The sequence below is a fragment of the Alnus glutinosa genome, chromosome 5 (genome assembly GCF_958979055.1).
Source record: "Alnus glutinosa chromosome 5, dhAlnGlut1.1, whole genome shotgun sequence".
In the NCBI taxonomy this organism is placed as follows: domain Eukaryota; kingdom Viridiplantae; phylum Streptophyta; class Magnoliopsida; order Fagales; family Betulaceae; genus Alnus; species Alnus glutinosa.
Genome location: NC_084890.1, coordinates 30,033,861 through 30,059,602, shown reverse-complemented (window position 1 = coordinate 30,059,602; position 25,742 = coordinate 30,033,861). Strand labels below are relative to the sequence as shown.

General features: G+C 33.9%; 1 protein-coding gene across 1 annotated transcript; it reads right to left on the bottom strand.

Annotated features, from left to right (window-relative positions):
• Positions 1 to 5,352: 5,352 nt before the first annotated feature.
• Positions 5,353 to 22,830, bottom strand: LOC133869240 (probable LRR receptor-like serine/threonine-protein kinase At3g47570). The gene is made up of 6 exons (XM_062306195.1): positions 22,776 to 22,830; positions 22,619 to 22,690; positions 21,279 to 21,350; positions 14,972 to 15,043; positions 6,111 to 8,114; positions 5,353 to 5,905 (listed from the first exon to the last, which is right to left on the bottom strand). Exons 1-6 carry the CDS (start codon positions 22,828 to 22,830, stop codon positions 5,556 to 5,558), a joined length of 2,625 nt encoding a protein of 874 aa, XP_062162179.1. The 3' UTR covers positions 5,353 to 5,555.
• Positions 22,831 to 25,742: the final 2,912 nt, after the last annotated feature.

Sequence of the window (25,742 nt, the reverse complement as noted above, 5' to 3'; positions counted from 1 at the left end):
CACCAGAAGAATCTGATCGTGAGAGGCAGAGAGAGTTTGAGAAGAAAACTGATCGAACTGATCGTGAGAGGCAGAGAGGGTTTGAGAAGAAAACTATCGAGGATTCGAGAGTACTGGTCTATCTGTGAGAGAGAGAGAGAGAGGCGTACGTGTGTTTAACCAATATTAAATCTAGGCCGTTCATTTTTTTACAGCACGGTGCTGTAGTTTAAAACTGATGCACCTAAGTTTGAAAAAAGAAGCAATTTTTTTCACAATCCTGCGCGAGTATCTAGGGATCTTTTTTTCCCACCTTCCGAAAATATATAATTTCCTGGCATAAAAGTTTTCACAGCATATCCTGGCATATGAGTACTTCAATCCTGGTGTAAATTTTTAAGAATCTACTTGATATGTAATAATTATAAATTAATTCTTATAGTTAAATTTTGTTAAAAATTTTAATAGATTGTCAAATGCCACGTCAGCGCTACGCGTTGCCTTCTTATTGGCAACGTGGCGTTGACATGTCCATCTGAATAAAATAATATAAATTTATTAAAAAAATAAATAAAAATACTTATTTTTTTAAACAAATTAAAATTAAAATTCAAAAAAAAAACAAAAAGGAAAAAAGTTGGCAAGGGGTGGGCCGCGCGGCCACCCCTTGCCTGCCAATTTTTTTTCTCTTTTTTTTCTTCTTTGTTTTTTTTTTTAAAAAAAAAAATAAATTTATATTTTTTATGAAGATGGACACGTGTCGTCATCTTATTGGCGACACGTTGCGCTGACGTGTAGGGCTAACAGATTCCGTCAAAATGGTGGACGGAAAATCGATCCAGGGAGTAAAACGTAATTATTGCATATCACAGGGATCTCCCATGCACTTTTTAAACCATAGGAAATGAAAAATAATTATGACATACCACAAGGATCAACAGTGCAATTATCCTTCCAAATATATTGATGAAATCATGTTCTCTTCTTCCATTCATCTTTTTCTAAGAAAAATAAAACCCAAAAAAGCTCTTTTCTCTCTCAAAAGTTTTCTTCTTCGTTTTCTCTTCAATCCCCGGAAAAAGGAGCACGATGTCAAACAGTCTCCCAAATGAAGTTATCGCTGAAATCCTATCACGACTGCCTGTGAAGTCGGTGATCAGATTCAGGTGCGTTTCCAAGACATGGTGCTCTCTCATCTCCAGGCCCCATTTCATTGCCACCCACCTCAGTCGCGCTCTTTACAACCCCCAAAACTCATCCAACCTTGTGTTCCATCATTTCGACTACCGACTCAAGAAAGACTGATCACCTGCCATCCGCATCCACCTGCTTTCCCTTGATTCAAGAAAACAAGAGAGGAGTTTGATTACTGAACGACTTGATCGTGATTTCACAAGAGACCCATCTAATTTCATAGGATCGCGTTGCATTCGTGATTGCATGAAAGTAATTGGTTCATCTAACGGTCTCTTTTGTCTCACCAGAGGTTTTGGTTCATACTTTCTCTGCAACCCTTGTATTCAAAAAGCCATATCCATTCCGCACCCTAATGTGGGCCTTTGGGGATTGGCTACCTAGCCTCATGGCTTTGGGTATTGCCCCAAGACTGACGATTACAAAGTGGTGAGGGTTGTAGATGTCAAAGGCACCACTCGTTCTCTAGTTGATATTTATACGCTTCGAACCGGCGCATGGCGCTCTTTTTCGCCCCCAGTCTTCCTTACAACTTTAGTGAATCCAACTCCGGCAGTACTATTTTCTTTAATGGGGCAGTCCACTGGCCAGCTTGCACTCGAGAGCACCAGCGCCCGTTTCGCCATTTGATCGTTCGATATGGAAGATGAGGTGTTTCGTGAAATGGCTGTGCCAAAGTGTTTACAACGCGAGGGAATTTTCGATTTTTTTTTATGGCGGTAGTTGATGGGTTGCTTGCTGTTATACCCTACGGGGACGATGAGGATATGCCCGTGTGGGTGATGAAAGAGTATGGAAGAGCGGAATCATGGACTAAGCAGTTCGATATTAAGTTTGTGTGTGGGTCATATGGTCTGATAGGCTTTACAAAGAACGGTGAAGTTCTAGTGAACCATGAAGGAAATTTGTCTTCTTACGATCGTAATAGCGAACAATCCTGGTATCTTCACATTTATGAAATACATAACTGGCTTCATTGCGATACTTATGTGGAGAGCCTTGCTCTACTGAATGTAGCAGATGGAATATCGGGAGTGCAAGCGTCTTTGTCTTGTGTTAGTAACCTCAAGGCGAAAGAAAAGAAGAGAAAAAGGGAGATACGAATGTAAACTTATGCGAAAATCAATTTCTATGATAACCTAGCTTGTATCTCATATTATAACAACTACAAATTGGCCCATTTTCATTCTGGTGTTAGCGTTTCCATTCGCATTCTCTAACGTGGGCCAACTGTCTTTCCAGGTTGGGACAGTCATTCAGTTGCGAGCAAGCAGGAAAAGGTAAGCTATCAACAATCGTTTGTTACTCGTTCTCTTTTTTTTCAATGACACGGTCATGTATCATGTAATTCATAAATGTATAAAAAATAAAACAAAATGTTTTTATGGTTGTGGTTGGTCAAATGACAAGATTCAGAACATCTAATTGTTCTGGAACTTGGAAGAAAATTAACAGAACAGAAATGCTTAAGCTTAGAGTGTCATGTGTGTGTATATCCCCATATAATAAAGAAAAAGAGAGAAAAAAAAAATCCATTAGCAGAGCATTTGAAGTTTAGCTGCAATTAGTGGGGAGTGTGAACTATTATTTCAAAGTTAAACCTCTTATATAGATAGATGAAGCCTTGATGTCCTCGTTAACTGAATTTCTTTAAAGTGTAAACTATTTCCTTTGTCTTGTTCGCAGGAGGTTTTACTGATCCATTCCCAAGTCAAATCATGGCTGGTGGTAGTAGTTCAAATGACTTGAAAAAGAGTATTATCATGTACTGCTCTTACTACAATTATTGAATAGTTTGATATATAGTTAGAAGGCTTTTAATGGGTAGTAATTAGAACTTCTATGCTTAATTTTTGATCCTACGACGTATGTAATCGTTTTTTGTTTAAGCATCATATTGCTCACTCACAATTGTTTCCATATTTCCTGTTGAGAAGACATAAAATACTTGAGCAAGAGCAAGCTTTTTGATAATAGTAAACACACAATTGGCCCCATATTAGTGGATATTAAGTCTAAATAGTTATTAAGCAAAAATAAAGCAGAAATTGATGCTACAATGAAAAGAGGGGTTTTCTGGTGGTGGCAGAGATGTTAGAGAAGAAAATAAGAATTTGGGTAGATCACTCTTACTTTACAACGCTTCAAAATTAATTAATTAATAATTAACTTTGAGTGTTGAGGTAACTTTTTCATATTAAGGAAATAAGTTGCAGTTACTAGCACCCCCGATAAGAGGGCAATGCAGTGGAAGAACAACATAATGCAAAGAGACATAATTCCGGTAAACCAGTTCCAGTATTGAAGAGACATGGATAGATCTCACTAAATGAATCCCACGTGAGATTCACTCCATGTATCTTGTCTCTTGCACAACTGTTGTGCAATAGACAATTTTATAATGTAAAAGCATAGTAACTATATATCTTGATTTTAGTCTGATCACCCAATCAAATCTTAAAATATTAGGAAACAAGTCTAATGGTATGACACATCTGCAAATATAAAATATAATTGAGTTTTCAAGTGTCGACAAATTCCCTGCTGGAACCACACGCAAATTACTTTACCACGGAATAGCTTTTTCTATGGAATTATTAAGTGAAAAGGTTTTAAATTCTTGTTCTATTTTCCTTTTCAAAATATTAAAATAAGATATTAACTTTTAACTTTTATAATAATAATAATAATAATAATAATAACCCTAAGCGCATCATGTGGCAAGGTCCAAATTCTCTTGTGAGACTCGTTCAAATATTCAAACTATATAACAGTTGTAAAACTCAATGGTGAATAACCATTCACACTTGTTGTGATGTTAGATTGTTAAAAATCATTTTTTATTTATTTATTTTTTTTAAGAAACTAGTTATATGATGAGAAGCATATATATGATTCGGCACAATCACTCGCCTATTTTTTTCTCTAATCAGTCTTCTTAATATCTAATTATTTTTGCATGATTTTTAATAATTTAAATAATACATGAGTGTATGGAAGTAATGGTCCATAGGAGTGGGCAAAATATTCCACTATCGTCTACTTACTTATTTCAGTTTGGTAGTCAATATAGATTTTTATTCGATTTTTGGTTCGGTTTGATAGTTGGTATAGATGATTTTTTTTAACCAACCTAATCGAACCGACTTTTAACCGACCGAACCGACACTATAGAGCAAGAAATAGCAGACTTTTAACCGATTCTAAGGAATAGACGGAAGAAGCTCTACACAAAAACTCATTTTCACAAGTTTCCTAGCCACAAGCAAACCATGTGGAGTCATATCGTGTTTGAGCATCCAGCAACCTTTGAATCAAGTTGATTTTACTGGTTAGAGGAAGAAGAAAATAGAGAAATCCTCAATGGTTAACTGATTTTTGACCGACATTTAATCGACCACATTTTAATCGCTTTTTTCGATTTAACTGTTTTAATTGATAATATTGAAATTAAAAGTTGTCGAAATAAGGTCGGTGAATTAACCGAGTCAGTTAACCAAACTGATATCCACCCCTAGTAATAGAATAGAAGACGTCAACTAAATCCAAAAAGCTGCAGCAAATTACTAGTGATCATATAAGTGTAATTTACCAGTAAAATAACTCATAATTTGAAATTTGAATATAAATTATTTTTATTTACAAGTATTGTACATCAGGTGGTGTGCATAGTCAAATAGTCGGATCAATATATATAATCAACGTTCTTGGCGCAATATACATGATTCTGGAATACGTACAGATTTAACCCTCCTCCTCTCTTCTCTTCTTCAAATCTGGCTTCTAGGAAATTTTAATTCAACTCAAACAATGAAATTTATGATCATATCTAATGCAAATTTTTCAATCAAGCAAATAATTCAATTATAAAATTAACATGTAAACAATATTCCGAGAAATCAATTCTACTTTGTCATACATAAAACAGTAATTTTAAGCATTCAAAAATTATGGAAGATTAATCCATAGTTTCTGCTAGATAATCCAGGATAGTCCTTTCAATTCTCATTTACTCAAATGACAGAATGTTGACTACCACAATATTGTTCATCATTTAGATTCAGTGAAACTTCATCTTTCTTCTAACAGAAAATGATGCATAGCTTCCATAAATCTTTGGCATGAGGAAAAAAAAAACAATAAATAAAAAAATAACATGCAGATATAGTAATTATAGGTACAACACTACTACCGGCCCCAAAGAAATACAAGTTTTTTCTTCACAGTTATTTTTCTGTTGTCTTTTTCTACAGATATATCATGGAATATTTGTTGCAATAATATGTGAAGTATGGTTTTCAAATATACATCAAGGGAGTCTTGTTATATTATTTCAAGAGAACAAACATGAAAGAGTTATAAACAAACTTGACGCTCTCATACTAGCTTCCTTCACTATCTTGTAGAAACTTCAATTTGATCTTGTTGAGTTTGATTGAAATACTTTTTGCATTAACTCTTTGCTCAGGTAACTCTGCACAACATTGCAATGCCAACTCCATTATGGATGATATGCAATCCTCTATAGAAGCATAATCACTTTCGATTGTCAACAAATTGGCATCAATGACTTTAGTTACTGAAATGGCCGATGATTCCTTTACCCAATGCTTCAAGCTCATTTCTTCAGCAAACATGTCAGTAGGTTTCTTTCTTGTGAAAGTTTCCATCAGCAAAATACCGTAACTATACACATCGCCACTTGTAGAAACAATTCCTTCCGACCCATACTCTATTTGTAACATAACAACTAATCATGAGAAAATAAATATATATTGCACAATAGCAAATGAAAAAAAAAATAAAAAATAAAAAATAAAAAATTCCAAATATATAAAGTGCTATAGTCAGTATTCTACAAAAATGCTATAGTTATTCAAGTATGCATAAATAAAATGTCAGAGATTCAAGTTCTAATTGTAGGATAAAAACATCACCTGGTGCCATATACCCAATAGTAGCAAGAGTCATGGTTTGCATCACAGAATCCCCATCGCCCAAAAGCTTGGCAATGCCAAAATCAACGACATGTGCGACAAGATCTTTATCTAATAAGATATTGTTGGGCTTCAAATCACAATGAACAATAGGTATTGAATAACCATAATGAAGGTATTCTAGTGCTGATGCAACATTGATCATTATATTTAGTCTTTGTAAGATGGTCAAACAATGGTCTTGAGAATACAACCACTTCTCTAGGTTCCCATTAGGCATGTATTCCATTACAAAAGCTTTGAAGTCCATGTTACTACAAGTGCTGATGATTTTAAGAAGATTCCGATGACGAATATTGCGTAGTACCCCACACTCTGTATCAAAACTCTTGAAAGCCCCTTCTACTGCCAAGTCGAAAACCTTTATTGCAACAATCATTCCATCTGAGAGTCTCCCTTGGTATACTGATCCAAAGCTCCCTTTACCAAGTAAGTTACTTGCACTGAACCCTTCTGTTGCTTGTAAAAGTTCTTGTTGGGAAAATCTTCTCCACGTGGCGAGTGGTAATGGGTTTTCCTCCACTGAAATTTTCATATTCCTTTTTCGGCGTCTTGTCCACACTAACACAAGAGTAACTATAAGCATTGTTAATCCAATCGTTGGTAATACATACTTTAGTATATGTGCTATTGTGGTCCTTTTTGGTCGAGGATCACTTGCTTTACATGGGGGAACATGCAGTCGAGGAGCACCACAAAGTCCATCATTTGACATAAATGATGCAGCAGAGAAGTTCTCAAATGGTCCTGCTACAGGAATTTCTCCTTGTAGTCTATTGAAAGACAGATTTAGATATTTGAGTTGTAAAACTGCTTCAAAGGACTTTGGAATCTCACCGGATAAATTGTTACTGGAAAGGTCCAAGAATTCCAAACTTACCAATTCACCAAAAGATTTTGGAATTGAACCTTCTAATCGATTGTTCGCCAATGAGAGATTAGCTAGATCTTTGAGGCTACCAATTGTTGTTGGGATATGACCAGATAGTTGATTTCTTGATAACTCTAATACTCTCAAGACCTTCATGTTTCCAATCTCTAATGAGAGAGGGCCACTTAAAGAGTTTGCTGATAGCTTGACCTCCAAGATATTTGTAAGGCTCCACAAGCTTGATGGAATCGTAGAATATAATTGATTAAAGTCTAAGTAAAGATATCTTAGAAAAGTGAGATTATTCAACCATGCGGGAATGGGTCCAGAAAGCTCATTACCACTAAAATGCATTTTATACAAGTTCTCCATATGACAAAGTTCAGATGGGATGGGACCATCTAGTCTATTATCATCAAGAATGAGAGCTTGAAGCTTGTGCAATCTTCCCACAGTAGTTGGAATAGGTCCAACCAATTCATTGATCCCTAGGGACAAAATCATCAAGTTGCTTAAATTGCCTATTTCTATAGGAATGATGCCCTTAATATTGCAATTACTTACTTCAAGTCCTTGAAGAGAGGTAGAGAGATTTCCAATAGAACTGGGAAGGATGCCATTCAATAGATTATTTGACAAATCTAATACCCTTAGATATGCCAAATTTGATAAAGAAGTGAAAATGTTGAGCTCTGGAGTGGAAGAGTCAATGGTCAAGTTATTTTCTTTTAGGTTGAGCCATTCAAGGAGCCATAAATTACCAAGTGATTTTGGAATTAAGCCTGAGAATGAGTTGTCGCCCAGATCTAGTTCAGTGAGTTGTGAAGCATTGGAGATAGAACTAGGTATTGTTCCACTTAGTTTGTTTTCTTCGAGATAAAGATGGTGAAGATTAGGAAGAAAGAGGTCTACATATGATGGAAGATGGCCTGTGAGTTTATTGAAAGGCATTGAAATTTCTCGTATTGTTGAGATATTGAAGATCTCAAATGGAATTGGTCCAGTAAGGTTATTGACAGCAACATTTAAGACCTCAAGGTTTTGTAGATTACCAATTTCTCTTGGTATTGCACCTGTCACAATATGAACAATCATGCATGTTATTCAAAACAAAAAATAATGTGCTTTAAATGAGTTGTACATACAAGTGGACAACAACAAAGCATCACAATACAATGAGAGGTACATCTATTGTTGTCTAAAGTGGGCTTCAAGAAGGCAATACCCTATGGGCTAAACTTGGTTAAGCGGCCATGCATGGCAACTGCTTATATAATGTGTAAGCTCAACAATTATTAGTCATTCAAACATGTAAATCATGTGTGGTCTTTTCTTGATTCTTTTTTTCTTCAGTATTACTAAAATCATGTTTTCGCTGCATTGCTCCATTTGTGCTTGCAAACAACCACATTTAAGAAGCCCAACCGACATACTCAACCCAGGGGATCATTTACACCCACTCAAATTTTCTATTTCCACACACTTCTTTAAATCCTTTATTTTCTATTTCCACCTTCCCCTGCTCTCCCATTATTTTCATTTCTCCCAAAAAAAAAATAAAATAAAATGTCAACTTCAAAACATTTCAATTTTTTTTTTTTTTACTTTTTATATCACCTCATCATTTTCTATTACTATTCAAAAAGCAAAAAAGAAAAAAAGAAAAAACCATTACAATACAAAAGGCACATCAAAAACCTTTCCATACAAAATTTTTACTTTTCCATACAAATTCTTTCAATTTTATATCAAATCAATCATTTCTTATTACTATTTAAAAATAAAAATTACCTCAAAAACCTTTACCAACACACCCGGTTTTTTCAATACTCAGACTAACAAAAAATGAAATATTTCACGGATGTGACTTGTTGATGGCAGAAAGACTAGTTGTTTGGGAAAACATTTTAAGGGTCATAAGAAATACGAGCCTTGAAGGCCAAAAAAGAGAAAAAAAAGAAAAAAGAAAAAAGAAAATGAGAGAGTCTAATTGTTGGTTATGACGTATCTTAAATAATTGGATTAAATATACCTTGCCCGCCCCCCTCCCCCCCTAACAAACAACCATTTTTTTATAAAGTTCTATGAACCCATGTGGCACTTTGACGGTCTAAGACCCATGAAACTACCATTTTGTTGTAGTTTTTGGCACTTTGTTGAATTTTTAGCACTATGGCACTTTTTGTATTCTTGGCACTTTTTTGTCATTTTCTGAAAATACCCCTATTTTCTTAAAAAAAAAAAAAAAACTAAAATCAAAATTTCATGTAAATTCTTCTTATACTAATCAAACCTTAAAGAATACAGAAAGGAAAAACCATTTCTAGATATTATAGAAGTTACCATACTATACGTTTATAGCTAACAAATAAGTTTGAGATATGCCCCAACATCATTCCTTTATTATTTTTGGGTTAGGTTTTTTTGTTGTCCATCAAGACCTCTAACAATTCTAGCAGCAATAAAAGATTATAATCCATTAGAATTTTATTTTTTTCCTGAATTGCTTAAGTCCTTTTGTTTCCTTATATGCTTTGGACGAATTATTTTGTACATCCCATTGAAATGTACCCATCAGAGGCAATAAAAAAACAAATAAGTTCAATTACTGATGTCATCCATATATATAATCAGTTAATTAAAGCAAGCCTAAACATACCTCCAAAACTATTGTGGTCAAGGTATAACTCTATGAGCATACTGAAGCCTCTAATTTCTAAAGGTACACTTTCCGTGAATCTATTGAACACTATCGATAAAATTTGTAGTTGTTTTCAATTAAACAAAGTGGAAGGGAAAGTATCTATAAAACAATTACCATTTACAATCAAATGTTGAAGTTTGTTATAAAAAAAAAAAAAAAAATCTAAAAAAAAGGGGAGGGGCTTAGTCACAATTTATGCATTATTTTTCTAACCTAGTCACAACATTTACAAATTTGAGGATACCCATGAACGTAATTACCTCTTGTAGATATTGTTCCTTCTCTCCCACCATATCCATTTAGTAGTCATCGTTAAATTAGTCAACATAATCATTTTTATATCTTGTAATAATCTCAGAGAATACAGAATAATGACAATTTGATAGAAGGCTTCCAACATAATAAATTGCTTTTTCTTGAGCCTATACCGATTGATTTTCTTTTTTATCTTAAATAATTGATTAGCACCCTTCCTTATCCATCATTTGGGAAAAGAAAAATCGCTACACCAAAATCTAGACTTATGAGATACTATAGGTTCCATGAAGAAAAGTAGTTTTCAACTTTTTGAAATGAATTGAACCAAAATAATTAATTTGGACTATGAATAAGAAACTTGAAATGATGTGAATTTTTAACTTATTAATAAGAAACTTGAAATGATGTGAATTTTTTACAAATAAGTTACGTATCCCAATTTTGGTATATCCAATTGTAGCGAACCTGTTTATGCCAAACCTTAATCTTTTAATGTTGTGTCAGGTTTGTGACGGATTCTTAGGTCGTGTAAAAAATTGTCTGTTTTAGTTTAGGGTAGTATTTCACAGTTACTGTTAGCTCTTTGCTAGTTGATGTGGAAAATTTTGTTTTAACCCTCCATGTTAATTATTTTGATTAATTAATTCTAGTGAGTTATAGATAAATCTTTTGTGAGATATTTTCTTGGTAAATAGGTGTTGGGAAACCCATTGAATTAATTATTAAATTAATTAATTTTGAGGGACGTTACATGTGGAATTAGAAAATTCAGCTCTTGAACTATATAAAATATGTGAGGATTTTCTGAATAGTCGGTGTTTACTGTATTAGCTATTGGTAAATTGTGATTGATATAGTGCTCGCGTGACTAAAAAATAAAACAAAGGTTGTCACTTTGTGAAAACTCAATTAGTTTTATATCATTGAGGTCTTAGTATGTTTTATACTGAGACGGTGGACTCATTCTTTTACCTATGTGGATGTGGATACCACCACAACCATGTAGATGATGTTCCTCTGGCTGCAGGTACTTCAGTATAGTTGATGGTTGGGTAGCAGTGTACTTGGGATAATATGACTGAAGCTTGCCGTGGCAGTTGTAATTGTCGGACCACGAGTTGTCAACTATTTTATAGGTTTGGTATAGCTTGTGACATTTGTGTCACTTATTATTTGTAAAGTCATTATTGCTATGTAAATATTGTGTTAATAAGACTCAAACAGGTAGATGTTAAATGGCTCTTTGTTGTAATTAATTTGTGATAGATGTATAAGTTGTAATTTCTGTTATTCAGATTTATATTTTTTCGCTGCATAGATAAATATATGTTATACTTTGATTATCAGGTACATGTTATGGAGCATTTGTCATATGTTGGCTTTGCGACATATTGTCGTATCACTGTGAAGACTCGTTTTACGTTTTGTATAAAAAAAAAGGGTCGTCACAGTTGCTATATTCAAACTGTTAGAGCACTAACATCAAATATCTTAAAACTTATTTCATTCCCTTAATTATATATGTATATTTAGTTGGGGTCACTTGAACATTTAGATGTGCTACTCTGGCCATGGATGCAGCTCTTGTACACGTACACTTGGATCTTAATTCACCAAAAGCTCAAGTTTTCTATAAAATGGGAGGGAGGTCTAATCAAAATGTCGATAGTACTACTCCTAGACCTAGTGGTAATATAACTTATACTAGCCATCTATGTCCTTTCAATTTACCTACAAGCTCTCTTTCCACCATTCTCAGCCGTGACAAGGCCATCGTTTTCCTTAGTCTAATGGTCCTAGTCTTTCATTTTCTCAAAAGAGCCAAACTTCACCTACAAAGAAGAAGAAGAAAAAAAAATAAAAAACCTCATAGTCACACAGCCTGTTGGTTACGACGTTGCTTTTCTTCTCCTCCCCTATCCATTCACCACTTGGATTTATCATTGTTCTCTCTTTCTCTCATGTCCCCATCCTCTCCTCTTAGATTTTGTTCTCTTTCGTTTGCCTTCTCACTCTGCCATCCTCTCCTCTCATACTTCATTCGTTTTGTAGTGACCCAGAATATTTGAAGGCCAAAATAATAATCTTGGGGGGTATTTGTAAAGATATGTGAATATTTATGAAAATATATTTTAATCGTTGGAATTTAATTTACAGGTCTTGATTTTATAAGGAGTTTTAGATTGATTTACATCCCCAAGGATTTAAAAGCATCATGCGATTTTATTTAGAAGCAATGGGGTTATTTTAAGGTAATAAGCTAGAATATATATTATAACAAAAATAATTTGTAGTAACCGAATAAGCTTAAAATTTCAGCTTATTCGGTTAGGCTAAGTAGATAGTGAGGATGCGTTTGGGATTGTAATTTCATTGACAATAAGTGCGATTTTAAATCAAATCGCAAAACATAAATCGTTTGGCAACTACGTTTTTAAAAATTGCGATTTAAAAACACAGAAAATTTGTTTTTTAAAATCGCAGATAAGATGATGCTTTTTTGAAAACCCAGAATTTTAAAGGTTAATTTGCAATTTTAAATGCTAAACTACGATTTTGCCAAACGGTTAATTACGTTTTTAAAAATCACTTTATTCAAATCGCACATTTTAAAATCGTGATTTTAAATCGCACTTTTTAAAATCGCAAACCCAAATATATATCTGAGTGTTAAGTTGCAAATCATGTGCGGGCTTCTACTGAAATGCTAGCCGTTATTTTAAGGAGCATTGGTGTGATTTACAAAAGAAGATAATGTGTTGTAGAAGCTTTTAGAAGAAGAAATACTTTCTGGACAATTTTACTTCCCCTGCGTTATAAAACGCTTCCCCTCTTCCCTATTCTATCATATTCTCTCCTTTTGTTCTCTTGATTTGGGCCACAGACGTTGTGAGTGCGTAGCAGCTGGGGCTGTGTTTTACGGCCCTATTCCGGCAAAACCAGCATGTAATTTTGTTCTCCCTAGCTCGTCAGTATCAAACGGAAATCAGCAAGGTAAGGATTTGAGCTTTCCATGTAAATTTGATTTACCCAGTAGTTGTAGAACACAAAAATTGTGCTAAAAGCAAAGATTATGTTTAATTTTGATTTTATTGGGGGTGTTTTGGATCAATTAAAGGCTGGGTATGATTTCTTAGGTTTGTTTCTTTTGATTTTCTTATGGATTTTTCGGTGATGGCAGATTAGAGTATTATTTGATTTGAGTTTCAGCTGTTTTGGGTTCTTTGGTGAATGCTATATTGAGATTTTGGGTGTTTCAATTTGCTGTTCTTGGCCGAATTAGAGTGGGTTTTGGAGTTTGATTTCTTTCCCCTGTTTCGGTGATTGAAGGTTGATTTGGGTTGTTTTATGATTTAATTATTCATCTGTTTTGAGTTTCAATTAGTTAGTGTTTTGCTGGGTTGTGTTGATAACTTGAGAAGATTGACTGTTTAAGGAGTTGAAGCTATGGCTTTGAAGGATACTTGGCCGATTGGAGGAATATTTTCCTTAGGGTGCTCTGTTTCTTAGAGATTTGAATTTATGATGGTCTTATGGTTTTAGTTAGAGGACCCGTGAGTGTTGGTGATATAATCTTGATTATGCTTGATTGTAATGAAGTGGTTTGGGTTCTCAACCCAATTGGGTTTCAAGAGAAATTTTGATTTAGTGATTTTTGGTTTGATCTGGCCGAATTAGGAGTAGTTTGGCGTGAGGAAAGAGAGATGTGAAGCTTCATTTTAGGTCTTGATTGTTGGGTTTTGCTAAGTAGCTTGAGGTAGGAGCGGGTATAAAAATGTAATAAATAAATTAGTCGAATAAATGGTAATAACAAATGGGATGTTGATATATTGACTCAGCCAATGTTAATATTGAATTTATAAGGATTGTGGATTAAGTGCAAATTAATCCTAATTATAATGTCTAGTTTAATTAGAACCTAGTTATGCATTCCAAGCTTTAGTAATTAAATATATTATAGTATGGTATTATATTTCAATACCAATTGGATTATTAAATTATCGTTTATGTTTTTTAATTATGATTTATTGTTATTGAATTCATATTTTGTTAACTTGGGGTATGTCAATAGTGATCATTAAGAAGTAATTGATATTATTATGTTGAATTGTATTTTGATTTGTGGAAAGACTTTAAAGTACTAGGCTTAAATGTCTTATAATTTTATCATGTGAATATAGAATTCTTGGATGACTATATTGATAATTTATAGAATATATTAAAGAATATAAACGCTCTAGTTAACTTGTGGGAATTCTTAACGGCAGACATTTGATGAAAATTTTATATAGAGAAATATATGCTTTATGTGCCGTTGTAGAATTGGGGTCTTTCACGTTAAATGATAGAGAAAGCACTTACCAAAAAATGTTTGTTTTCACTTACATTTTTTATTTTTAATCTTTTTTCAGGTAATTTTTTTTTTTGATATTATGCAATGTAAGCGGTAGGGAGAACTTTTTTGAACCAAACCTTGCTCTGGGGTAATTCTTTTTTGAGAAAAAAAAAAAACAAAAAAACAAAATAGCGTGTTTAATCTTCCAGGTTATTGAATTCAGAAGCCCAACCGACATACCCAACCCAAGGGTATCATTTATACCTTAGTGGCAATAGACAATTAGATAACTATCCAACTTGAATTTTCTAAACAGAATATAATTTTTATTCTACTTTTTTTAAAAAATAAATTATACTTTATTCAACTTTTTCTAAACAAATAATATTTTATTCAACTTTTTCTAAAAAGGTAAACATCGAAATTCGCGTACATAATAAGAATTCAATTCTGATTTAAAAAATTCAACACACAAACACACCATAAGTTCTTTTGTTTCCTGCTATCTTAATGGACAAATTATTTTGTACTTTCAATTGAAAGGTATGCAATCTGAGGCAATATAAAGGCACAAATCCTAAGTCAATGATGTCGTCCATGTAATCAATAAAGTAAAAGAGAATTAAACATACCTCCAAAGTTGTTATAGTAAATGTTTAACTTTCTGAGCATGGATAAGTTTCCAATTTCTGGAGGTAATCTTCCTGTAAATATAAAATAGAAGGTACCATTATAAACAAATATGAAGGTTTGTTTATCACCAAAAGACTAAAAGAACACTAAACAAACCCTCCAAATGTGTTATAGCCAAGGTATAAATATAGCTAAGTTCCCAATTCTGAAAGGTGCTCTTCCTATTAAACTATTAGCCCACAGCGATAAATATATATAGCAATTGTTTGTAGTTAAACAAAATTAATAGAAGTTTGCCAATAAACTAATTTTAAGACACATGAAGACATCGTAATATGGAAGATGAATAAACATATCTTCTTTGAGTTCACCAGACAACTTATTAGTGTAGAGATATATGACTTGCATTGAAGACATGCTGAAGATAAAGGAGGGCATCAGCCTAGAAACCATGTTTTCTATAAAATAAATTTCTCGCAAGTTGGATATGTTGAAGATAGAGGAAGGTATAGAGTCTAAAAGCTTGTTACATCCAAGATTTATTATTTGCAAAGACAATATGTTAAGATAGAGATGATGGAATACCTCCTATGAAATTGTTACCGTTTAGGGACAAAGTTTGAAGTGTATAATATGCCAATCCATGATTGAATTTTTCCGTTGAAGTCACGAATTGAAAATTATTAGTGTTGCAACTGGTAAAGACGACCCAACTCGTTGGGCATGCAGCCATGATAACAATATATGTTAAACATAGATGGTGGAATACCTCCATGACGGATGATCCGTACGATTGTTGTTCCTCGTAAACTTAGACCTTGTGAAGCCCAAATCACTTAGTTGACATTCCTCTAATACATTCTGGAACACCTCCATTTGTTGTTCAGACCTTAACACGGTGTTAAAGTATATCAGGAGATCAATAATCCAAGCTACATTTGAAAACTATTATCTACCTACAGTTGAAGACTATGACCTATCTAGTTGTAGTTGAAATCTATTTGTATTATCTAATTCACCTATAAATATGAGCTTGTTATATTGTAAATATTTCAATTGAAGAAATGAGTTATTTTGTCTCTTTTCCTTAACTAATTTAAAAAGATTATGAACTGTCCGAGGGTTCAAAGCCCTCGAAAATTCCAGCGGATCATACTCATAATGACTAGCGGGCCTAAATGCGCGCTATCTCCAAAACATAAGGATTGTACTCCATTTGCATGTTGTCCCCATCACAACTCTTTTTTCTTATCCCCCTGACTCCCCCTAATTCTTGTCATCTACTAGTTCATTGCTAGTTTTGGCTTTACATCGCCCCTAGTGATAATTTCCACTTCCTGGTACTTCACTTATTGGCCACCGCCTCCTTCTGACAAGATTATTTTTCTTGATCTCTCCTTTTCCACCGTGGCCTAGTTGCTGTGTTCAAACCGTTAGAGCACTAGCAGCAGATACCCTAAAGCTTATTTCATTCCCTTAATTATAGATGTATATCTAGGTGGGGTCACTTGAACATTTAGATGTGCTACTATGGCCATGGATGCAGCTCTTGTACACGTACACTTGGATCCTAACTCACCAGAAGCTCAAGTTTTCTATAAAATGGGAGGGAGTTCTAATCAAAGTGTCGATAGTACTGCTCCTAGACCTAGTGGTAATATAACTTATACTAGTCATCTATGTCCTTTCAGTTTACCTACAAGCTCTCTTTCCACCATTCTCGGCCGTGACAAGGCCATCGTTTTCCTTAGTCTAATGGTCCTAGTTTCCCATATTCTCAAGCGAGCCAAACTTCACCTACAAGAAGAAGAAGAAGAAGAAAAAAAACCTCACAGTCACACAGCCTATTGGTTACGACGTCGCTGTTCTTCCCCTCCCCTGTCCATTCACCACTTGGATTTATCATTGTCCTCTCTTTCTCTCATGTCCCCATCCTCTCTTCTTAGATTTTGTTCTCTTATCCTTCGCCTTCTCACTCTGCCATCCTCTCCTCTCATACTTCATTCGTTATGTAGTAACCCAGAATTTAATCTTGGAATAAATGAAATTTGATTTCGAGATTTAAAATCATGTTAGAATATTTGATCGAAGGCCAAAATAATAATCTCGGAGGTATTTGTAACGATATGTGAATATTTATGAAAATATATTTTAATTGTTGGAATTTAATTTACAGGTCTTGATTTTATAAGGAGTTTGTGTTAGACTGATTTACATCCCCAAGGAGCACTTGCGTTAAGTTATAGCAAGTGCTATAACTAATTTTATGAGACTAGTTCATAGAAATTAGTTAAAAACCAATTTGTAACTAATTTAGAGCTTTTGTTATCACTTATTAGGATTAAGATGATATAATATTTGGTCTATCTTCAAAATTAAATAAATATTGCTTACCTTGTACTACCAATTAGATCAAAAGTTCAATTTTAAAATTTTACCATATGATCTTGGTTAGAAGTTAATAAGACAAAAACAAAAAACAAAAAACAAACAAAAAGTAGCTTATAATATTTGGAAAATGAAGGGGTAATGAGTAAAATTCAGGATTTTGGTTTGTCAAAATTAAAAAATAAAGTTAAAAAAAAAAGAAATTAACTAGATAAATAAATAATTCAATAAAATTTAATTATTGCATAAAATACTATTGTATACCCATCACTAACCCATGCATGTGATATATACAACGTCGATCTAGATCATTTATAGCAACAAGAGCAGAAAAACTCAATTAAAATTTGGAACAAAAAAGACATTTAAGATCATGGGATAATAAAATGAAGAGAAAAAAAAAATGTATTATTTGCCAAGTTAATTACATGAAGTCCACATTTGTTAAAAATGACGCTCAGTTCCTTTTTTTTTTTTGAAGTTCTTTTTCAGCTTATTCGGTTAGGCAGAGTAAGTTGCGAACCATGTGCTGGCTTTTACTGAAACGCCAGCCGTTATTTTAAGGAGCACTTGCGTGATTCAAAAAAGAAGATAAACATGAGTGAAAGGTCGAGTGACTCATGACTTGTCCAAAACGTGTTGTAGAAGCATTTAATTAGAGCACTCACATTGGTTTATGGAAATTTTGAGCCAAAATAGATAACCAAAATCTCTTTTTGCTATCTTAGCTAACCGGTTTCCAAAACACCTTCCATCAGCTTATCTAAAATTTTCTCAACCGTATTAAAATAATCACTTTAGAAATTTTTTATTCAACCAAAATCCAGAACAAATGTTCTTTTTCTTCATCTAAAAATAAACTTCTTCTCTGGGGAGTGAACTCACCCAGCTCTCTGGGGAGTGAACCGGTGAGATTGACATAGGGAAGCTGAAGAGAGAGAGGTTGGTCTATTGTAGGGAAGAGACGTCACTGCAAATCAAAGGGGAGCCATTGGAGAAGACCCATTTGAGGCCCCTCCATTGGCACAAAGGCACATAAGTATTCCATGAAGATAGCAAAAGGTTCTGAGTGTTACCTTGCAGTGAACCTCTGATTTTTTCCCAGAGAAGCTCAACATCTGAAGAAGCAGAAGACAAAGAAGCAGGCTCACCGAGAGTAGTGCCTTCGGTGAAGAAGAAGAGGAGCAAGAAGAAGACAATGTAGAGAGAGAAAAGGTTCAGAAGCGCCATGAAAGAAGTAGAGGAGAGAGAGAGAGAGAGAGAGAGAGAGAGAGGAAGGTGGTGCTTTCAGGGAGAGAGAGAGACGCAGACAAGAGAAAGCAGCGGGAGAGGAGAGGAAAAGGAAAAGGTAGAGGGAAAAGGGGAGAGGAGAGGAAAATGAAAAAGAAAAACAAGCAACAGACCTTGAGAGACAGAGACGCAGACGAGAGGAAGCAGCGGGAGAGGAGAGGAAAAGGAAAAGGTAGAGGGAAATGGAAAATGAAAAAGAAAAACAAGCCACCCATCTGCCAGCTTCGCGCCAAAAGAAACAATAATAAAAAAAAAGGATGGATGTGTGAACAGTGCAATGCTACAGGTAGCGTTGCACTGTACACAAATGCAGCTAATATGTAGAATAGCGTTAGTGTGCATAATCGGATGGAGAGTGTTTTTTGTGAGTATGTTATGTATTATAGATTTAGAGGGAGTTTTAGATCATCCGATGTGAGTGCGACAATTTTACTTCCCCTGTGTTATAAAACGCTTCCACCTCTTCCCTATTCTCTCATATTTTCTCCTTTCCTTCTCTTGATTTGTTGCCCACACCTCTCCCCTGTTTTCTTCATCTCAACTGAAACCCATCTCCCTCTTCCTTTTCTTTTACCGATCGAGAGATTGAGAGAGATGATGAGACAGAGAAGAGAGACCGAAGTAGAGAGAGAGAGATTCACGGTGGAGAAGAGCTACCAGAGGTAGCAAGGTTTTCATCTTCCAAGGAGCTGACCGAATTAGGGGCTTGAAATTGGGTGGCTACGGTGGTTGGGCCACCGACGTTGTAAGTGGGTAGCAGCTGGAGCTGTGTTTTATGGCCCTGTTCCGGCAAAATCAGCATGTAATTTTGTTCCCCCTAGATCGTCAGTATCAAACGGAAATCAGCAAGGTAAGGATTTGAGCTTTCCATGTAAATTTAATTTACCCAGTAGTTGTAGAACACGAACATCGTGCTAAAAGCTAAGATTATACTTAATTTTGATTTTATTGGGGGTGTTTTTCTTGATTTTCTTATGGGTTTTTTGGTGATGGCAAATTAGAGTATTATTTGATTTGAGTTTCAGTTGTTTTGGGTTCTTTGCTGAATGTTATTTGAGATTTTAGTTGTTTTGATTTGCTGTTCTTGGCCGAATTAAAGTGGGTTTTGGAGTTTGATTTCTTTCCATTGTTTCGGTGATTGAAGGTTGATTTGGGTTGTTTTATGATTTAATTATTCATCTGTTTTGAGTTTCAATTAGTTAGTGTTTTGCTGGGTTGTGTTGATGACTTGAGAAGATTGATTGTTTTAGGAGTTGAAGCTATGCCTTTGAAGGATTCATGGATGATTAGAGGAATGATTTCCTTAGGGTACTTTGTTTCTTAGAGATTTGAATTTATGATGGTCTTATGGTTTCAGTTAGAAGACCCGTGAGTGTTGGTGATATAATCTTGATTATGCATGATTGTAATGAAGTGTTTTGGGTTCTCAAGCCTACTGGGTTTCAAGAGAAATTTTGATTTAGTGATTTTTGGTTTGGTCTGGCCGAATTAGGGGTAGTTGGGTGTGAGGAAAGAGAGATGTGAAGCTTCATTTTGGGTCTTGATTGTTGGGTTTTGCTAAGTAGCTTGAGGTAGGAGCAGGTATAAAAATATAATAAATAGATTAGTCGAATAAATGGTAATAACAATTGGGATGTTGATATATAGACTCAGCCAATGTTAAGATAGAATTTATAAGGATTGTGGATTAAGTGCAAATTAATCCTAAGTATAATGTCTAGTTTTATTAGAAACTAGTTATGTATTCCAAGCTTTAGTAATTAAATATATTATAGTATGGTATTATATTTCAATACCAATGGGATTATTAAATTAACGTTTTATGTGGTTTAATTATGATGTATTGTTATTGAATTCATATTTTGTTAACTTGGGGTATGTTAATAGTGATCATTAAGAAGTAATTGATATTATTATGTTGAATTGTATTTTGATTTGTTGAAAGACTTTAAAGTACTAGGCTTAAATGTCTTATAATTTTATCATGTGAATATAGAATTCTTGGATGACTATATTGATGATTTATAGAACATATTAAAGAATATAAATACTCTGGTTAACTTGTGGGAATTCTTAAAGGCAGACATTTGATGAAAGTTTTATATAGAGAAATGTATGCTTTATGTGTTGTTGTAGAATCAGGGTGTTACATGTTAAAGGATAGAGAAAGCACTTACCAAAAAATGTTTGTTTTCACTTAAATATTTTATTTTTAATCTCTTTTCAGGTAATGTTTTTTGATAATATGCAACCTAACCCGTAGGGATAATTTTTTTGAACCAAACCCTGCTTTGGGGTAATTTTTTTTTTTTGGGAAAAAAACAAAATAGCGTGTTTAATCTTTTCTTTATTCTTATTCCTGGTTATTGAAATCAAAAGCCCAACCGACATACCCAACCCAAGGTGATCATTTACACCTTAGTGGCAATAGACAATTAGATAACTATCCCACTTGAATTTTCTATTTTTTCAGGATTCTTTAAATTCTTTTGTTTCCTACTTTGTTATGGACAAATTATTTTATACTTTCAATTGAAAGGTACGCAATATGAGGCAATATAAAGGCACATATCCTAAGTCAATGATGTCGTCCATGTAATCAATAAAGTAAAAGAGGATTAAACATACCTCCAAAGTTGTTATGGGAAATGTATAACTCTTTGAGCATGGTTAAGTTCCCAATTTCTGGAGGTAATCTTCCTGTAAAATAAAATAGAAGGTACCATTATAAACATATATGAAGGTTTGTTTATCCCCAAAAGGCTAAAATAACACTAAACAAACCCTCCAAATTTGTTATAGCCAAGGTATAAATATAGTTAAGTTTTCAATTTTCGGAAGTGCTCTTCTTGTGAAACTATTAGCCCACAGCAATAAATATATATAGCAATTGTTTGCAGTTAAACAAATTTCATAGAAGTTTGCCAATAAACTAATTTTAAGACACATGAAGACATCGTAATATGGGAAGATGAATAAAACAATTCTTTGAGTTCACCAAACAACTTATTAGTGTAGACATCTATGACTTGCATTGAAGACATGCTGAAGATAAAGGAGGGCAACAGCCCAAAAAGCATGTTTTCTATAAAATAAATTTCTTGAAGGTGGATATGTTGAATATAGAGGAAGGTATAGTCTAAAAGCATGTTACATCCAAGATTTATTATTTGCAATGACGATATGTTAAGATAGAGATGATGGAATACCTTCTATGAAATTGTTACCGTTTCGGGACAAAGTTTGTAGTGTGTATAACATGCCAATCCATGACCGAATTTTTCCACAGAAGTCACGAATTGAAATGATGCATTGTTGTTGAATTCATATTTTGTTAACTTGGGGTATGTTAATAGTGATCATTAAGAAGTAATTGATATTATTATGTTGAATTGTATTTTGATTTGTTAAAAGACTTTGAAGTACTAGGCTTAAATGTCTTATAATTTATCATTTGAATATAGAATTCTTGGATGAGTATATTGATGATTTATAGAACATATTAAAGAATATAAATGCTTTGGTTAACTTGTGAAAATTCTTAAAGGCAGACATTTGATGAAAATTTTATATAGAGAAATATATGCTTTATGTGCCGTTGTAGAATCGGGGTGTTACACGTTAAAGGATAGAGAAAGAACTTACCAAAAAATCTTTGTTTTCACATGCATTTTTTTTTTTTTGAGAAAAAAACAAAATTGTGTGTTTAATCTTTTGTTTATTCTTATTCCTGATTATTGAAATCAAAAGCCCAACCGACATACACAACCCAAGGGGATCATTTACACCTTAGTGGCAATAGACAATTAGATAACTATCCCACTTGAATTTTCTATTTTTCCAAAGTTCTTTAAATTCTTTTGTTTCCTGCTATGTTATGGACAAATTATTTTGTACTTTCAATTTTGTACTTCCAAATCAATGATGTCGTCCATATAATCAATAAAGTAAAAGAGGATTAAACATACCTTCAAAGTTATTATTAAAAATTAGTAACTCTTCGAGCATGGTTAAGTTCCCAATTTCTGGAGGTACTCTTCCTGTAAATATAAAATAGAAGTTACCATTAGAAACAAATATGAAGGTTTGTTTATTCCCAAAAGGCTAAAAGAACACTAAACAAACCCTCCAAATTTGTTATATCCAAGGTATAAATTTGTAAGTATAGTTTAGTTCCCATTTTTGGAGGTCTTCTTCTTGTGAAATTATTAGCCCACAACAATAAATATAGATAGCAATTGTTTGCACTTAAACGAAGTTCATAGAAGTTTGCCAAGAAACTAATTTTAAGACACATGAAGACATTTTAATATGGGAAGATGAATAAACGTATCTTGTTTGAGTTCATTAGACAAAGTAGTGTAGAGATCTATGACTTGCATTGAAGACGTGCTGAAGATAAAGGAGGGCATCGGCCCAAAAAGCATGTTTCTATGAAATAAAGTTCTCGCGAGTTTAAAAGCTTGTTATATCCAAGATTTATTTTTGCAACGACGATATGTGATGACAGAGATGATGGAATACCTCCTGTGAAATTGTTACCGTTTAGGGACAAAGTTTGAAGTGTGGATAACATGCCAATCCATGACTAGATTTCCCCACGGAAGTCATGAATTGAAACTGTAAGTGTTGCAACCAATAAAGACAAGCCAACTCGTTGGACTTAAGAGCCATGAAAACTATTTTTTTCAATACTTAAACTAACAAGAAATGAAATGTTTCATGGTTACGATTGGATGATGGAAGAAACCACATGTGATACTGATGCACAAGAGAATCAGGTAAAAGATTTGAATATTATTTTAATAAGATCAGCAGCACAAAAAAAAACCAAAAAAAAAAACCAAAAAAAAAAAAACAAAAAAAAAAAACAAAAAAAAACAAAAAAACAAAAATGTTGCTCTTTTTGTTTTTTTGGTCTACAATAATGTTGCTTTGTCTCAAAGTTTATGTTATAGTATGACTTAAATTCAAGTCAAGGTGATGGGGTCCTGTGATTGTCTAATCCCATTAGGTGTTGGATTTGTGCTTTGCCGACTTGGAGTTCTATTCTAATTTGTTTTGGAATTTTCGTGTGTTTTGGACTCTTCTTGGTTTCCTTCTCCAAGTCAATGTTGGAGTCCTTGTTATTAGCCGACCGTCTCCATCTATAAAAGGAGCCGCAGCTATTCTGTCTTAATTGCACAACAAAGCGCGAATGGAGAAATTTGACAGTGTCGTACACGGCTTAGAGTTAGAGAGTTAGAGAAGATTTTATTTTTGATAGTAACTTTTCTTCGGGTCGTCTCCGATAATGGATGTATTTCATATTAAGGGAATCACTTAATTAATTCTGATATCATGTGTGACTGATTTAATTTTGATGTTTACTTTTTTTTTTTTTTTTTTTTCGCATCTCACTTGTCTTGGGAAATAGGAATAATTTCTTAAAAGTTTAGGGATATTTTTGAATTTTTATTTTTAATTTTTAGTAAACTCTCTTAGGATAGGATGCGATCCTTGAGTCTTACTTTTTTGTGGAATGAGGCTGGGAGGCGAACTGTGAAGATAATCACCAGTTGATTATTTCGACGGGATGTTACAAAATTCTTGTGTATTTTTCTAGCTCCAATGTTAGAGTGTGATTTACAGTAATTGGACAGTTAAGATGTCTGAGGTTGTGGTTGAGCGAACGCAATAAGTAAATGCTCACAAGACTTTTTACAACATGTGATATGTCAATGACCTGAGCATGATTTACTTTTCAAAAAGAATTAAGTTATGAGCCTACTAACTTTGTTATAACATGTCTTAAACAAATGATTCTACATATACGATTTATAATGAATGAACAATATTATATTTGCATCATATGACATGACTATGGGTCATGCACTACTATTATATGGGCTAAATCATATAATCAAAGGGATTTTCTTTTATGTTTAGCATTTGATCTAATGTTTGTTTGTGACTGGCGCACCATATATGCATAGGGTCACCAGGACAGCTTCGCTAGCAGCATGGGCCACCCAAAGTCATATTCGGTCGAGTTGCTAGTGAAAGATGGTATGCGGCAATATCTAGGGCACCAATATTGTATTATGGGTCCCTCGGGACAGCACCAACTCTATCAAGAAGGAGTTAACGACTCGAACATACCATACATAAGAAAGCGTGCGAGCCACCCCTAGAGCAGGGAGTAGGGTGGCAGCCACCCTTAAAGGTGGCGTCGACCAGTTTTAGAGTGGCTCACGCGCCACCCCCTGCCTATAGCGTGGCCTGTGAGCCACCCCCTAACCCCCCACCCTAGAGTTGGCGTCGACCAGTTTTGGAGTACGTCGCTCGCACGCCACCCCCTAACCCCTCCTCCCCCTCCCCTTTTTTGAAAAAAAAAAAATTAATGTTTTAAGTTTTTGATATTTAGGTTTTTAATTTTTATATATTTGTTTATTATGAATAACACGTGTCGCGTTTTTATTAGGTCTAATGTGACAACTTCATGGTTTTTGTAAAGTAGTAGATGGAAATTGACTTCGGTAAGTAATTTGTCAATTTCGCTTACCACAAGGACCTCTTTGTTAACTTTTATACCACATGGAGTGATTTGTAAATTAAGTCAACCACAAAAATTAATTTTTTATTTTTTCCTTTACAAAATGCACGTTTGATTAATGAATTTATAACTGTTACTTAAGGCTCGATGCATAACCAGTTCTGTGATTATTTATTTACTAAGTTGTGGACCTACACAGTTATTTTTCACTGTGAAACACTTTATGTTTTGTAGATTAGCAGGTTTGCCAGTTATTAGATCAGAGTATTTCGCTGAGCTTGAGTGCTAAGTGAAGGACTCTTAGCTAGTAAGGTTTGTTTAATGTAGTTAGCAATTAGTTATTGTTCAGTAGAAAATGGATATTTGGAAGCTTTGTGTTTATAATTCGATTATAGATGATCAATTGATTAACATATTATAGAATTTACTCATATTATTTTTATTCTCCTTTTCACTAATTTAACTCTGATAAATTAGTATTTAGAGTAATACTATCGTCTAATTACCAATTTATTGGTATTAAGGCATTTTCAATTACACTCCAAATTAATCAAATA

Bases quoted from the DNA above. Each gene is read 5' to 3' on its own strand.
- LOC133869240 (XM_062306195.1), bottom strand. From the start codon at position 22,830: ATGGGAACTAAACTATACTTACAAATTTATACCTTGGATATAACAAAT. The intron at 21,351-22,618 runs GTATGTTTAATC...TTTATTTTACAG, and splicing joins TTTTAATAATAACTTTGAAG to GAAGATTACCTCCAGAAATT. The intron at 8,115-14,971 runs GTATGTTTAATT...ATATTGTGACAG, and splicing joins TTACTATAACAACTTTGGAG to GTGCAATACCAAGAGAAATT.